Consider the following 14,407-nt stretch of genomic DNA (forward strand, 5'->3'; position numbering starts at 1 on the left):
TCCCAACAGAGGTCTTCTTATGTAGCATAATTTTTTAATAAGAAGCACCAGGGTTTATTCGGATGATTGGTGAGTCTCCACCACCATTTCAATAGAAGGGCTTGGTTTAGAATGGAGATGTTTTTAACACCAAGACCTCCATATTTTCTTGGTTTGCAAACTTGATTCCATCTTAACAAGTATTTGATATTACTATTAGACTGTTGGCTGCCCCAAATAAACTATCTACAGAGTCTGTTAATTTTCATTATGACCACTGAGGGAAGTTTTACCACTGACATCCAAAATAATGGTATAGCATTGAGAGTTGAGTTAGTCAAGAGTATTCAGCTCGCAAGAGATTGAGTTTTTTTGTTTCCAACCATCCAATTTTTTTGAGATTTTATTAATAAGGAAAGACCAATCACCTATACACAGCTTGGACTTATGAAGAGCGATACCCAAATAGCAAGTGGGTAGGGTCGAAACCGAGTAGCCTAGCATGGAGGCCAAGGTTTGGGTTAAAGCTTCACTGATGCCTAGACCAATTAGCTGAGTTATTTTGAAATTGATGCTTAATCCAGTAAGCATTTCGAAACTGTGCAGGATCATCTTGAGATAGTTAATATCTAATTTGTTTGCTTTGCAAAAGATTAAAGTGTCATCAGTAAACTGAAGACGCTGTGAGAACCTCTCTAATCCAGAAGGTCCAAACTCATGAATCATTTTTTCTGAAGCGGCTGACTTTAGTATTTTTGCAAGGACATCAGTGATCAATATAAACAACATTGGAGAGAGGGGGTTATCTTGTTTGAGGCCTCTTCGATTACAGAACCATTTACCCACTGAGTTGTTGATGACTAAGGCAGAGTTTGAAGAGTGCAAAAGAATCTTAATCCAATCAATCCATTTTACCAGAAAACCTTTGTGAGACATGAGCTCGAATAGGAAATTCCAGGAGACGCTCAAACTCAATCGATTTTACAGAGTATTGCTGGGAGATTGGACCGTTTGCTGTAAGAGATCAATTCCACGGCAGATATGTAACTTTCAAGAATGTGTCGACCCTTGATGAAAGCCGACTGACAGTCAGAAACTAGTTCATCCAGCTTGGTTTGTAATCTATTCGACAATACTTTTGATATAATTTTGATCAGTCCATTTTCGATGCTGATTGGTCTGAAGTCTTTAACCGTTGCATTATCAGATTTTTTAGGAATTAGAGAAATGTATGTGTAGTTGAGTCTTGAAAATTCACAATGACCACTGTGTAGAGAAGCAAACAATTTGATTATGTCATTACTTACAACATCCCAATATTTCTGGTAGAAAGAGATTTGGAACCCATCGGGTCCTGGAGATTTGTTCTTGGCAAGACTAAATATTGCTGACTTGATCTCATCAGATGAGAATGGAGCAGCCAGGTAACTTAAATCTGAAGTAGAGGGGGGGGGGTAGAGCTTGTCCCAATCTAGATCGATATGCATGTATCCTGAAGTACCAAGAAAGGATTGATAGTAGGAATAGAATGCTTGAGCTATGTCTACATGAGATCTTAAGACAGTATGGTCAAGAAAAATCTCTGAAATCCTATTCCTTCTCATCTTGTTTGAAGCGGATATATGGAAAAATTTAGTATTCCGATCCCCCTCATGAAGCCAAGTATTGCAAGATCTTTGATGCCACATAATCTCCTCTTGTTGCAGGATGGATTCAAGCTGAAGTTTAAGGTCCGCTCTGGATGATCGTTCAGCTGGGTTTAAATTCCTTTGTTCTTCCAACTCATCTAACTCGTTTATTTGTGCTGCAATTCTAATTTTTCTGGTGGTGATATTACCCACAGTTGACTTGCTCCATCTCTTGAGGTTTGTTCTAAGATTTCGGAGTTTAAGAACCAGGTTAGAAGCTGCTTCCACGGCTGATGGGCAGGCAGACCACCATTGTTTTATCAAGCTGTCAATGCCTTCATACCGGTACCAGATATTTTCAAATCGGAACAGCTTTTTAAGAGGACTTAATCTCTGATCCTCAGACTTAAGAGACAAGAGAAGTGGAATGTGATCTGATGTAACCCTGGGTAGTGGAGACAGTGAAGAGGTGGGGAAGGTGTTGTGCCAGTTTAGGGTAACGAGGCATCTGTCGAGTTTTGCCAAGATGGCTTGGTCTGTGAAATTGGACCAAGTGAATCTACGCACTGTTGAATTGATCTCTAGTAGACCTAGTGAGTTGACGAAGTTATTGAAATCATGTGTTGCACGGACACTACCAGAAGCACCCCTTCTCTCAGAAAGATATGCCTGGTAGCGTTGGTCCCAATGAGAGCCCAAGGTAAGCTGATGGAGTTGCCCAGATCCAGCAGCTCAGAGAAGAAAGCAAAATGAGATGCTCGGTCGTAAGGCCCATAGATATTGGTGATAACAAACTTAGTACTGGAATTTGGAAGAGAAAATTCTGTGCTGATCGAGTATCTTCCTTTGTGTATAAGACAACTAGATACAACGTTTTGGTTCCAAGCAGTAAGAAGACCACCAGCAGATCCTACAGCCGCAAGAGTGCGACATCCTTTGAAGGACAGCCCGTAGATTGTTCTCAGAAGCTGATGCGAGAAGTGATTAAGTTTAGTTTCCTGAAGACAAATAATCGAACCATTGCTCGATTTGATTGATTCCCGAACCTGGCATTTTTTTGAAGGTAAGCCCAACCCCCTACCGTTCCAAAATAGGATTAGCATGAGTGCAAAGAGGAGGTTCAACTGAGAAGGGAGAGCAACCGCATGACCATAGAGTCGATCTTTCCAGCCCATCGGAAGAGAAGAGATACTAAACTGAAAATATTTCATTGAGGATGTCCAAATAGAAAGGAGATTACAAAACATCAGTTTATGAAAGAATAGGCCGTGGATAATCGAGCACACCTCGATCCATACAGCATATAAGTACAGCAGAAATAAGATCGTTTTTGTAGAGAAAAGATAACTAGAACAAACGTAGAACGCAAAATAGAAGAGATAATAAAGCAATAAAAATAAGAAAAAAAGAAAGCACACCAGATTTACGTGATTCGGCCTGATTGTTGGCCTACATCTGTGATAGCCCAAAAAACCCAACCCAAACAAAGCCCAGCCCAGCAGACCAAGCCCGAAACGAAAAAAAAAAAAAACAGGGGATCAAAAATCGGGAAGAAGACTCCCGGTAGGAGTCTTCTTCTCCGGCGAAACCCAAGCGAATCAGGAATCCTAGGACCCCTCGGAGTCCTAGGACTCTCTATAAGAAGACCCCTCTCTTTAGAATCGATCCATCGACTCTTTTCCCCTCTTTTCCTCTCCGATTTTCCCAAGAAGAGCCGCGATCCCTTGCCTTGTTCTCGCCGTGACTGCTCTCCGACGAGGCCACCGGAGGTCAAGGTAAGTTTCCTTTTTTTTTCCCTCTTCCTTCCTCTTCCTTCCGTGCTCCTGTGCGCGGCTACCGGTGACGAGAGTCGCCGATTTCGAACGGAAAAGAGACCCTATTTTTGAGCTTTTTTCTTTGGATTTTCCGGCGCCGGCGATCGGAATTGATCGCCGGCCATGCTCCTCCGTGACCGGAGGGGGTGGCCCCCGTCGACCGCCGGCCTCCGCCGCGGCGGCCATGGCCCGAACGGCCGATCAAGGTCGGAGGACCAAGGGTCCCTGTTCCGGCATGGGAAGAACCAAGAAAAAGAAGAAAAGAAGAAAAAAAAGAAAAAGAAAAAGAAGAAAAAGAAAAGAGAAAGAAGGAAAAAGAGAAAAAGAAAAGAAAAAAAAAAAAAGAAAAAGAAGAAAAAGAAAAGAAGAAAAAGAAAAGAAAAGAAAAGAAAAAAAAGAAAATAATAATAATAAAAATAAATAAATATATATTTATATATATATATAAGTAAGTAAATAAATAAATAAATAAATTAAAAAAAATTAAAATTGATGAGAGAGAGAGTTTCTCTCTCTTCTCTCTCTTCTTTCAGTCTAAACCCTGACTTTCTCTCTCTGGAATTGGACTTTCTCTCTCTACTTTCTCTCTCTAGAATTTTCTCTCTCTAGATTATTTCTCTCTCTTGATGAATTTCTCTCTCTCTAAAGTTATTCCTCTAGGATTAGCGAAGTGGAAGGCTTCATCTGATGATTCTGATCGAGTTTAGAGACGAGTCTGATTTTAAGTAAGATTTTGATTTGGGATCTGTTTAGATTGAATTTTAAATTAAATTAATGTAAAAATATAATTTTGGATAATAGGCACAGAAGAATCTTCTAGAAGTTAGTTGATCTGTTCATTCAGTGCTCCGTGAAAGGTAAGTAATGAATCATATTCTCGAGATATTCCATATTTATTCTGAAAATAAATAATTATTCTCTGAAATTATGCATGATTTATGAAATTATGTTTTTAAAGAAAAGTGCTTTTGAAATGTTATGGTATATCGATTTATGCACATATTTAGTGAAAGATTATGATATATATTGTGGTACAAAGTGTTTTGATATAGATCGGATTTATGCTCTCGGCCTAACTATGTTTCAGTGGGCCCCGCCAATGGGGATTATACGTTGGTATTTGTGGATCCTGCCAGTGGGGGTTGTGCGCTGGTGTTTGTGGACCCTGCCAGTGAGGGTTGTGCGCTGGTATTTGTGGACCCTGCCAGTGGGGGTTGTGCGCTGGTATTCTGTGGACCCCGCCAATGGGGGTTAAATGTTGGTCATAGTCAAGGCTGTTGAGTTACGATGTTACGAGTGTTTTTGAATCGAATCGGATTTATGATTATATTATATGTGAATATTTAAAATATTTGGTTTGTATTAAATCAGCATGAAATATACTCTTATGTTTATTTGCAGCATTATTCTTGAAAATTATATAATATCTGAATTATCTAGTTGAGATATTTGTTACTTACTGGGCTGTCTAGCTCATTACCTTTCCTTCTATTTTTCAGATTTAGATAATTAATTTCGAGCATGGGATGAAATATTGGGACAGAGCTTTTAGAAGCGAGATTAGCATTGTCAACTTCATTGAACTTAGATTTATTTTTTAGCAAAAATTTTATTGGATGTAAGGCATTTGATTTAATTACTTGAATTACAGTTGAATAATAATTATTTGAATTTATTCCGCTGTGATGCATTGATATCGTGATGAGATGCCTTGCATGCTTATTGAGAGAGTTCTTCATAAGTATGCGGCGGTTGCCGCGACCCTCGATTCACAATCTCGGATCGGGGGCGTGACAATTAATATGGTATCAGAGCATAAGTGGATAAATTATGACACATAAAATTTGACATAGTATGAGTGTAGGTGGGTAAACATTAGGAATATTGGGACGTTAGAATATGAGCATCATAATAAACCCATCCTAACAAATAAATAAATGAATCTAATAAGGTTTTACTACTATAAGGTTACCATGCCTCCCCGTAGAATGACAAGAACTACTCAAGGAATTGCAAGAGAGACATCACAACCACGGGATGGTAGCACTCCCCATCTGACCAGTGGCACCCCTCAGGAGGAGGGAGTCGTAGATCCTAATGGAAGTGCTTCGAGAGCATGTCAAGAACCAGATATGGCTCAGTTAATGCAGACCCTAATCATGATGGTACAAGCGCAACAACAAATACAACAGCAAATGTTTGAACAACAACAGATACAACGAGATACACAACAACATCAGCATCCACCACCACAACATGGAGAGCAACCAGTACAACGGAACAACATTTCAGAATTTAAAAAGCTTGCTCCTCCAGCTTTCAAGGGGACTACCGAACCTTTGGAGGCTGATAACTGGATAATGGAGATGGAGAAGGCTTTCGCTGTCCAAGAGTGTCTTGATGAAGAAAAGATTCGATATGCAGCTTATTTACTACAAGGAGAAGCATACAACTGGTGTCAGCGACTACAGCGCAAGCATGACCAAGACGGCGAAATACTTACCTGGGAAAGGTTTCGGATTGCATTCTATGATCAGTATTTTCCTCGGAGTATAAGGATCCAGAAAGAGCAAGAGTTTATTTATTTGAAGCAAAAGGGTATGAGTGTAATTGAATATGAAGCAAAATTTACAGAGTTAGCAAAATTTGCTCCGAGATTAGTGGATGATGAGCAAGAACGTGTTCACAAGTTTGAGATGGGACTGAGAACTGAGATTCGAAAATAAGTGGTTCCATATGAATTGACAACTTATGCAGATGTGGTAAACAAAGCACTGATAATTGAAAGGAAAGTCAATGAAGAACGCATGGAAAGGGAAAGAAGGCAAAGAAAGAGAGCAAAATCAAATGATACACAAGGGCAGAATAATAAAAACATCAAAAGATCAGCTAAGGGAACAGTAGACAATAAGACTCAACAGATTGATGGTGAGCCGTGCTCCAGATGTGGCAAAAATCATGCAGACAAGGATTGCTATTGGAATATAGGTGCTTGTTTCAAATGTGGTGAGATGGATCATAAAATCGCTAGCTGTCCGCTAAATACTAAAAATCAAGCTGGCAAAAGAACTCATGAAGGACAACATAAGGGTGGCGGACAGATTTCTAAAACCCAGGGAAGAGTTTATGCGCTTACTCAACAGAATCCACAGGCTTCCAATACAATGGTGACAGGTATGAAAAATTTCGAGGACGAAATTTCTTTTTAGGGGTGAAGAATGTGATAGCCCAAAAAACCCAACCCAAACAAAGCCCAGCCTAGCAGACCAAGCCCGAAATGAAAAAAAAAAAAAACAGGGGATCAAAAACCGGGAAGAAGACTCCCGGTAGGAGTCTTCTTCTCTGGCGAAACCCAAGAGAATCAGGAATCCTAGGTTCCCTTGGAGTCCTAGGACTCTCTATAAGAAGACCCCCTCTCTTTAGAATCGATCCATCGACTCTTTTCCCCTCTTTTTCTCTTCGATTTTCCGAAGAAGAGCCGCGATCCCTTGCCTTGTTCTCGCCGTGACTGCTCTCCGACGAGGCCACCGGAGGTCAAGGTAAGTTTCCTTTTTTTTTTTCCTCTTCCTTCCGTGCTCCTGTGCGCTGCTGCCGGCGATGAGAGTCGTCGATTTTCGAACAAAAAAGAGACCCTATTTTTGAGCTTTTTTCTTTGGATTTTTCGGCGCCGGCGATCAGAATTGATCGCCGGCCACGCTCCTCCGTGACCGGGGGGGTGGCCCCCGTCGATCGCCGGCCTTCGCCGCGGCGGCCATGGCCCGAACGGCCGATCAAGGCCGGAGGACCAAGTGTCCCCTGTTCCGGCACGGGAAGAACCAAGAAAAAGAAGAAAAGAAGAAAAAGAAGAAAAAGAAAAAGAAGAAAAAGAAAAGAGAAAGAAGGAAAAAGAGAAAAAGAAAAGAAAAAAAAAAAGAAAAAGAAGAAAAAGAAAAGAAGAAAAAGAAAAGAAAAGAAAAAAAATATAATAATAATAATAATAAATATATATATATATTTATATATATATATATATAAGTAAGTAAATAAATAAATTAATTAATTAAAAAAAATTGAAATTGATGAGAGAGAGTGTTTCTCTCTCTTCTCTCTCTTCTTTCAATCTAAACCCTAACTTTCTCTCTCTAGAATTGGACTTTCTCTCTCTAGAATTTTTTTTCTCTAGATTATTTCTCTCTCTTGATGAATTTCTCTGTCTCTAAAGTTATTCCTCTAGGATTAGCGAAGTGGAAGGCTTCATCTGATGATTCTGATCGAGTTTAGAGACGAGTCTGATTTTAAGTGAGATTTTGATTTGGAATCTGTTTAGATTGAATTTTGAATTAAATTAATGTAAAAATATAATTTTGGATAATAGGCACGGAAGAATCTCCTAGAAGTTAGTTGATCTGTTCATTCAGTGCTCCGTGAAAGGTAAGTAATGAATCATCTTCTCGAGATATTCCATATTTATTCTGAAAATAAATAATTATTCTCTGAAATTATGCATGATTTATGAAATTATATTTTTAAAGAAAAGTGCTTTTAAAATGTTATGGTATATCGATTTATGCACATATTTAGTGAAAGATTATGATATATATTGTGGTACAAAGTGTTTTGATATAGATCGGATTTATGCTCTCGGCCTAACTATGTTTCAGTGGGCCCCGCCAATGGGGATTATATGTTGGTATTTGTGGACCCTGCCAGTGGGGGTTGTGCGCTGGTGTTTGTGGACCCTGCCAGTGGAGGTTGTGCGCTGGTATTCTGTGGACCCCGCCAATGGGGGTTAAACATTGGTCATAGTCAAGGCTGTTGAGTTACGAGTATTTTTGAATCGAATCAGATTTATGATTATATTACATGTGAATATTTGAAAATATTTGGTTTGTATTAAATCAGCATGAAATATACTCTTATGTTTATTTGCAGCATTATTCTTGAAAATTATATAATATCTGAATTATCTAGTTGAGATATTTGTTACTTACTGGGCTGTCTAGCTCATTACCTTTCCTTCTATTTTTCAGATTCAGATAATTAATTTTGAGTGTGGGACAAAATATTGGGACAGAGCTTTTAGAAGCGAGATTAGCATTGTCAACTTCATTGAACTTAGATTTATTTTTTAGCAAAAATTTTATTGGATGTAAGACATTTGATTTAATTACTTAAATTACAGTTGAATAATAATTATTTGAATTTATTCTGCTGTGATGCATTGATATCGTGATGAGATGCCTTGCATGCTTATAGAGAGAGTTCTTCATAAGTATGTGGCGGTTGCCGCGACCCTCGATTCACAATCTCGGGTCGGGGCCGTGACAACATCCATGGGCAAGATCTCCTCAATATTCTTCTATTAATAATCTACGGCACAATGAAGTACAAAATTGAAGAAAAAGACGAAGAAGAAGAAGAAAAATAAAAGGATTCATATAGACTCTCTTTTCAAAGAAAAACACTCTTATTTTTCTCTCAAAAAAAGAATCTCACGTCTCTTTTTTCTTCTCTTAAACTCTCTTCCTTCTTTTAATTTTTTCACTACTCTCAGGCTACTGAAATTTCTCCCAAATTTTTTCTTAAATAGAGCTCGTCATCAGATGAATTTAGGTTCAAACCTCATCAAAAATGGAGTCCTATCCACTGTATAATCGAGAAATAAGCTCGATCGTTGAACCTGCATCGAACGGCCCAGATCTGCATTCAAAATAATCCAGATCAAGCCTAAATCAAGTCGGTAAAAATCTGAGTCATCCGATCATCACCGAAAGTGAGATCTGCCATTGGATCACACCTCTAGTCCACCAGATCTTGTGTAGACCACAAGAAACATCCAAGAAACAGGCATTCGGTCCACGCGTCTCATTGTGGATCACGAGAATGCGGTGGACCGTGTACGCCGTGCATGCACACCGCTTGGGCCTGGGCTGTGTTTTCGCGCGTGCGCTCCGATTGTGGGCCTGGGTTGTTTTTTTTGGATATGGGCTTTACCTTAGCAATTCTCCCACTTGAAGACATGTGCCAAACTCACGAGAATGTCATCTCTAGAGGCCTTGCCAAGCTCCCACTCCTCACGAGCTCTAAGACCGAGAGAAGCCTTGCTCCAATTGAACTTCTTCCGAGCCACCGATTTTGTCAACACATCTGTTGGATTTGCATTTGTATGAATTTTCAGTAATGAGACTAGACCATCATCAACCACATCTCTCACAAAGTGATAGCGAATATTAATATGCTTCATCCGAGAGTGAAACGCCAGATTTTTCATCAAGTGCTATGCGCTTTGACTATCACAATTCACTCTTATCATATCTTGCTTCACTTTGAAGTCTCCAAGAAGCTTCTTGAGCCAGATAGCCTCTTTGCATACGTGTGCCACTGCAATATACTCTACCTCTGTCGTTGATAATGCCACTACTGACTGAAGCTTAGACTTTCAGCTAATAGCATCGCCGTCCATGGAGAACACGTAGCCTGTGGTAGATCTTCTCTTATCTCGATCACCTGCAAAATCAGAATCAACATACCTGATGCACTCCAATCCTGTTGACCCATAACAGAGTGAATGATTAGTAAGCCCCCTCAGATATCGGAGGATCCACTTTACTGATGTTCAATGGTCGCCACTTGGATTTGCTATATACTGGCTCACAACTCCCACTGCTTGTGCAATATCTGATTTTGTGCATACCATGGCAAATATAAGGCTCCCTACTACTGATGAATATGGTACTCAGGCTATATTAGCCTTTTCTGCTTCTGTACTGAGTGATTGTTCTACTGACAGTTTCAACTGAATAAGAAACGAGGTAGACACTGGCTTTGCATTCTGCATATTGAAGCATCGTAGAACTTTTTTCACATATCCCTTTTGTGAAAGCTAGATCTTTTTATCCTTTCTCTCTTGGAGAACCTTCATCCCGAGTATTTAGTTCACAGCTCCTAGATCCTTCATCTCAAACTCTTCAGCCAACTGAGCTTTCAGATCTGATATTCGACTCTTGCTGTTCCCTGTGACGATCATATCATCGACATATAACAGCAAGATGCAGAAGCTCCCATCATCATAACTGCAGAAATATGCACAATGATCTTCCTCCAGTCGATTACATCTCAAACTCACAATGAAGGAATCAAATCGCTTGTACCAATACCTCGGGGCCTGTTTGAGACCGTACAATGATTTGTTCAGCCGACAAACCAACTTCTCCTTGCCTTTTTCAACAAAACCTTCAGGTTGTACCATATAAATCTCCTCCTCCAAGTCACCATACAAGAAAGCTGTCTTTACATTCATCTGCTCGAGTTTCAAATTCATGACTACCATGATCGCCAAGATAACTCGAATAGTAGTAAGACGAACCACTGGTGAGAAGATTTCATCAAAATCCATTCTTGCCTTCTGAGCATAACCTTTCACCACCAAACATGCTTTGAACCTCTCCACATTTCTATCTATATCTTTCTTCACTTTATAGACCCATCGACATCAGCAAAGGGCGCACAACATGTGTCATAAAAGTCATAAAAATTTCAAAAAAAATTTGGATAAAATCAGTGCCATAATAAAAGAGTTTTGATTTCCTAAAATTCTATCTCATAGAATTTGAAGTCCAAACAAATTTCTACTTTGACTTGGTCCACAACCACATTCCATGTAAGAGAGAAAGAGTGAAAAGCTTTGGACGTGCATGAAAGCCTAGGAGAAAAGGTTTTGTCACACAAAATAAGAGAGAGTGGACGTGGGGGGCTAAGGTGGTGCAAGGTGGAATCCTAGTCTTAATAGGATTCAATCTATGACTTGTTCAAATTTGGTTTCTCAAACCAAATCAAATCAAAATCAAATCAACTCAATTAAAATAGGTCTTAATCTAATTAAGAACTTAATTTAATCAGATTAAATTAGATTTAAATCTGATTTAATTTTTTAATTGAATTAAAAATTAGGTTGACCCAAGTCCTAATTGAACTAGGACTAGTTTTTTCTAGCACTTGACTTATCCAATAAACTAATTGGATTTGATCCAATCAAATCCAAACTAAATCTAATTAAATCATATTCAATTAGACTTAATCTCAGTCCTTTGGCTTAATCAAATTAAATCAATTAGCAATTGAATTGCTAATCGATCCTCCTGCAATACTTGCACTAGGTTAAATGTCAATCGTATTGATTGTTTAACCCTAGAACGATTCTTAATCATTGATCAACCATCCGATCGAATCGTAAACTCTAATGTGTGTGACCTCATAGGTCTGAACTTAAGTCGATAGCATAGAAATAAATTTTTATACCAATTGAAGTGACCATCTAGCAATAGTACCCGACGGTCGGATAGGTCGAATGTGTAGAACAACATCTTTAGAACCCATGCGGATATAGTTTCCATATAATTCATCCCCTTGACCAAAATGCTCATAGGATACCTCAGAGTTCAACTGTCAACTCTGATCAGGTTGTCCACATTGTATTTCAAAATATCAAATCCATCTGATGGATTATCCTGGCCAAGATTTTGCTAAATTGAAATACAGTGACTCATTCTTCTCCAACTCTAGGAGTGGTCAATCCCATCTTGATCACACTCCAACTTCACAAGTACTTGACTGTGCCCAGAAGCCTTCCATCACTGAATTAAAAATTTAGTTAGTCCAGTACCAAAGCACAGTGAGTTGCTTGCAAGTTACTGAGACGATCTCAGGTCTAAGGGACACTTATACCTATATCCTATCAGAGACATTCTCGACAGCAGAATGCTCTGAAGTTGATCACGTTCAATGATGATGTACCCTTATATCTCACCTATATGCTATACTAGTGTCTCCACACTCTTTGATTAAGAGGACAACCAACCCATATGGCCTACAGCGATCTATGCTCGATAGAAGCTATCGTCCTTATTAACAGCTATCATTTGGTCGTGAACAGTTTTAAGGACTAATCGATAAATCCTCTCTTTATCAAACCTAAATAGTCCTAAGGACTTTATCACAATAATGGAGCTCATTAGAAGATGAAAACTTATGATGAAAATATCAAAAATATATTTTATTTATTAATAAATCAATTACAATACAAGATTGCTCAACTGTCAACAAGTTGACGATTGGCTTTTGGGACATAGTTTCCAATAGAAACTGTTTCATACGTTAACTGCACCTAGAGGTTCATTATCTTTTATTCTGTTGGATTGTCACTATATACTGCTAGGTGTCACTAGTGAATTGTGAGACTCACAAGTATCATCTTGATGATCGATTATACTTGATAGGCTGAGTTGGAACTATTCAAATCCATTAAAAAGAGTTTCAATGATATTATGATAGAGATCACAATATATCTTACTACCAGATAGAATAAAATCTATGGGATCACACACAAAAGAGACTTTTGACTGATCAGATAGTTGAATTACGATTATGAATCGTAATAAGATTTGATTATCAATTTGATTGATGATTGATCCAATGCAAATGTTGCATAATATAACTCGCTAAAGAGTTAGTGAGTTAAAAAAAGATTAATTAACAATAAGATTGTTAATTGGCTCAATTTGATTGAGCAATGGGACTTGCATCAAGTCTAATTAAATTAAATTTAATTTGACTTGATATGGATTTGATTTGATCAACCCCAATAGGATTATAGAATAATCCCAAAAGGATTGGAGGATTAGTGCCAGTTGAATTAGGATTTAGGTTTGACTCAATTCCTAATTAGACTAGGACCAAAACATGAATATAAGAATTTCTATTTGGATTAAAAATTTTCATATTCATGGGTGCATCAAATCTTAATTGGATTAGGATTAAAATTGAGTTTGATTTAAGCACCAAAAAAGAATCCAATAAGATTAGGACTCCTTCAATTAGGTGACATCTAATCTAAATAGATTGTACTCCAAATCAGATTTGATTTTCTATCTATTTGGATCTAATCTGATCCTAATATGATTAGGATTAATTGATGTTTTATTTGATTTAAAATAGCCACCTTAAATAAGAGTTCCATGATCATGAAATACCTTGATTCCATGCGCCAAAAGGACTCCATGTTGAACCTGATTTGTGTGCCACAAATAACCCATGCCATAATTGATTTTTGACACCAATTTCTCCCCTTTTGTATGTGTAAGAAAGAAGGGATTTTTTCCCTTGTTCACCATGTAAAACCTGATTGTAATAGGTTTTGGGTGGGCAGCACGAAAAGGGATAGAGTCCTAGATGTTTTGGACTCCTATCTCCTAATCAAGATATGACTCCCTTACGTCTATTTAAACCCAGCACCATGGGACGTCTAAAGGTGATTTAGATCAAGTTTTAATGCCCAAAAAACCAGAGGAGGCATGCGTCAAAAATAGAGGAGAAGAAAGGGACGACGTGCATGGATATGGCGCAAGGTGAGATTGCTTTGTTCCTTTCTTTCTTACACAATCAAAGGTTGGTTGTTTGAACATCATCTCTCCCTCTCTTTTGTCCATGTTTAAACATAGATGTCTCTTCTTCTTTTTATCCAAAAGTTGGACAAAAAATTTTTACATCTCTATTGTAGAAATTTGGTGCATGAATTTTCAAAAAAAAAGAGCAGAAAGAGTTCTTCTCATGATCTCTAGCATAGAGATTAAGATCCTCCTACATCTTCTTCTTCTCTAAGAGTGTCTTGAGAGAAAATTTTTTTTTCAACTGTCAAGATACGATCTCTGCAAGGAAGCTAGCACTCCGGTGAGATTAAAAGGCTTCTGATCAGATCAGAGCCTCATGTGGATATCTATAGAGATCGGATGTTTGTGCGGCTACAAGAGACCTTCGGAAGATATTCATGATCATCTATTCGCGGTGAAGATTGATCTATGCCAAGGTATATTTTATATTTATTTTTTTTATTTAATTTCTGTATCTAAATTTTATCTTACATATGATGATCCTGTTTATTGTTTGAAGATTTGATCTTATGCATGCTTAGATTAAATTAGATTTAATCTGAAAATTTTAAAATTCTGCTGC

General features: G+C 38.2%; 1 protein-coding gene across 1 annotated transcript; it reads right to left on the reverse strand.

The window, feature by feature from the left end:
* Positions 1–950: 950 nt before the first annotated feature.
* LOC140857303 (uncharacterized) lies at positions 951–9,644 on the reverse strand. The gene is made up of 2 exons (XM_073256084.1): positions 9,435–9,644; positions 951–2,312 (listed from the first exon to the last, which is right to left on the reverse strand). Exons 1-2 carry the CDS (start codon positions 9,642–9,644, stop codon positions 951–953), a joined length of 1,572 nt encoding a protein of 523 aa, XP_073112185.1.
* Between the last annotated feature and the right edge of the window lie 4,763 nt (positions 9,645–14,407).

This window comes from Elaeis guineensis, chromosome 4 (assembly GCF_000442705.2).
Source record: "Elaeis guineensis isolate ETL-2024a chromosome 4, EG11, whole genome shotgun sequence".
NCBI classification, from domain to species: Eukaryota; Viridiplantae; Streptophyta; class Magnoliopsida; order Arecales; family Arecaceae; genus Elaeis; species Elaeis guineensis.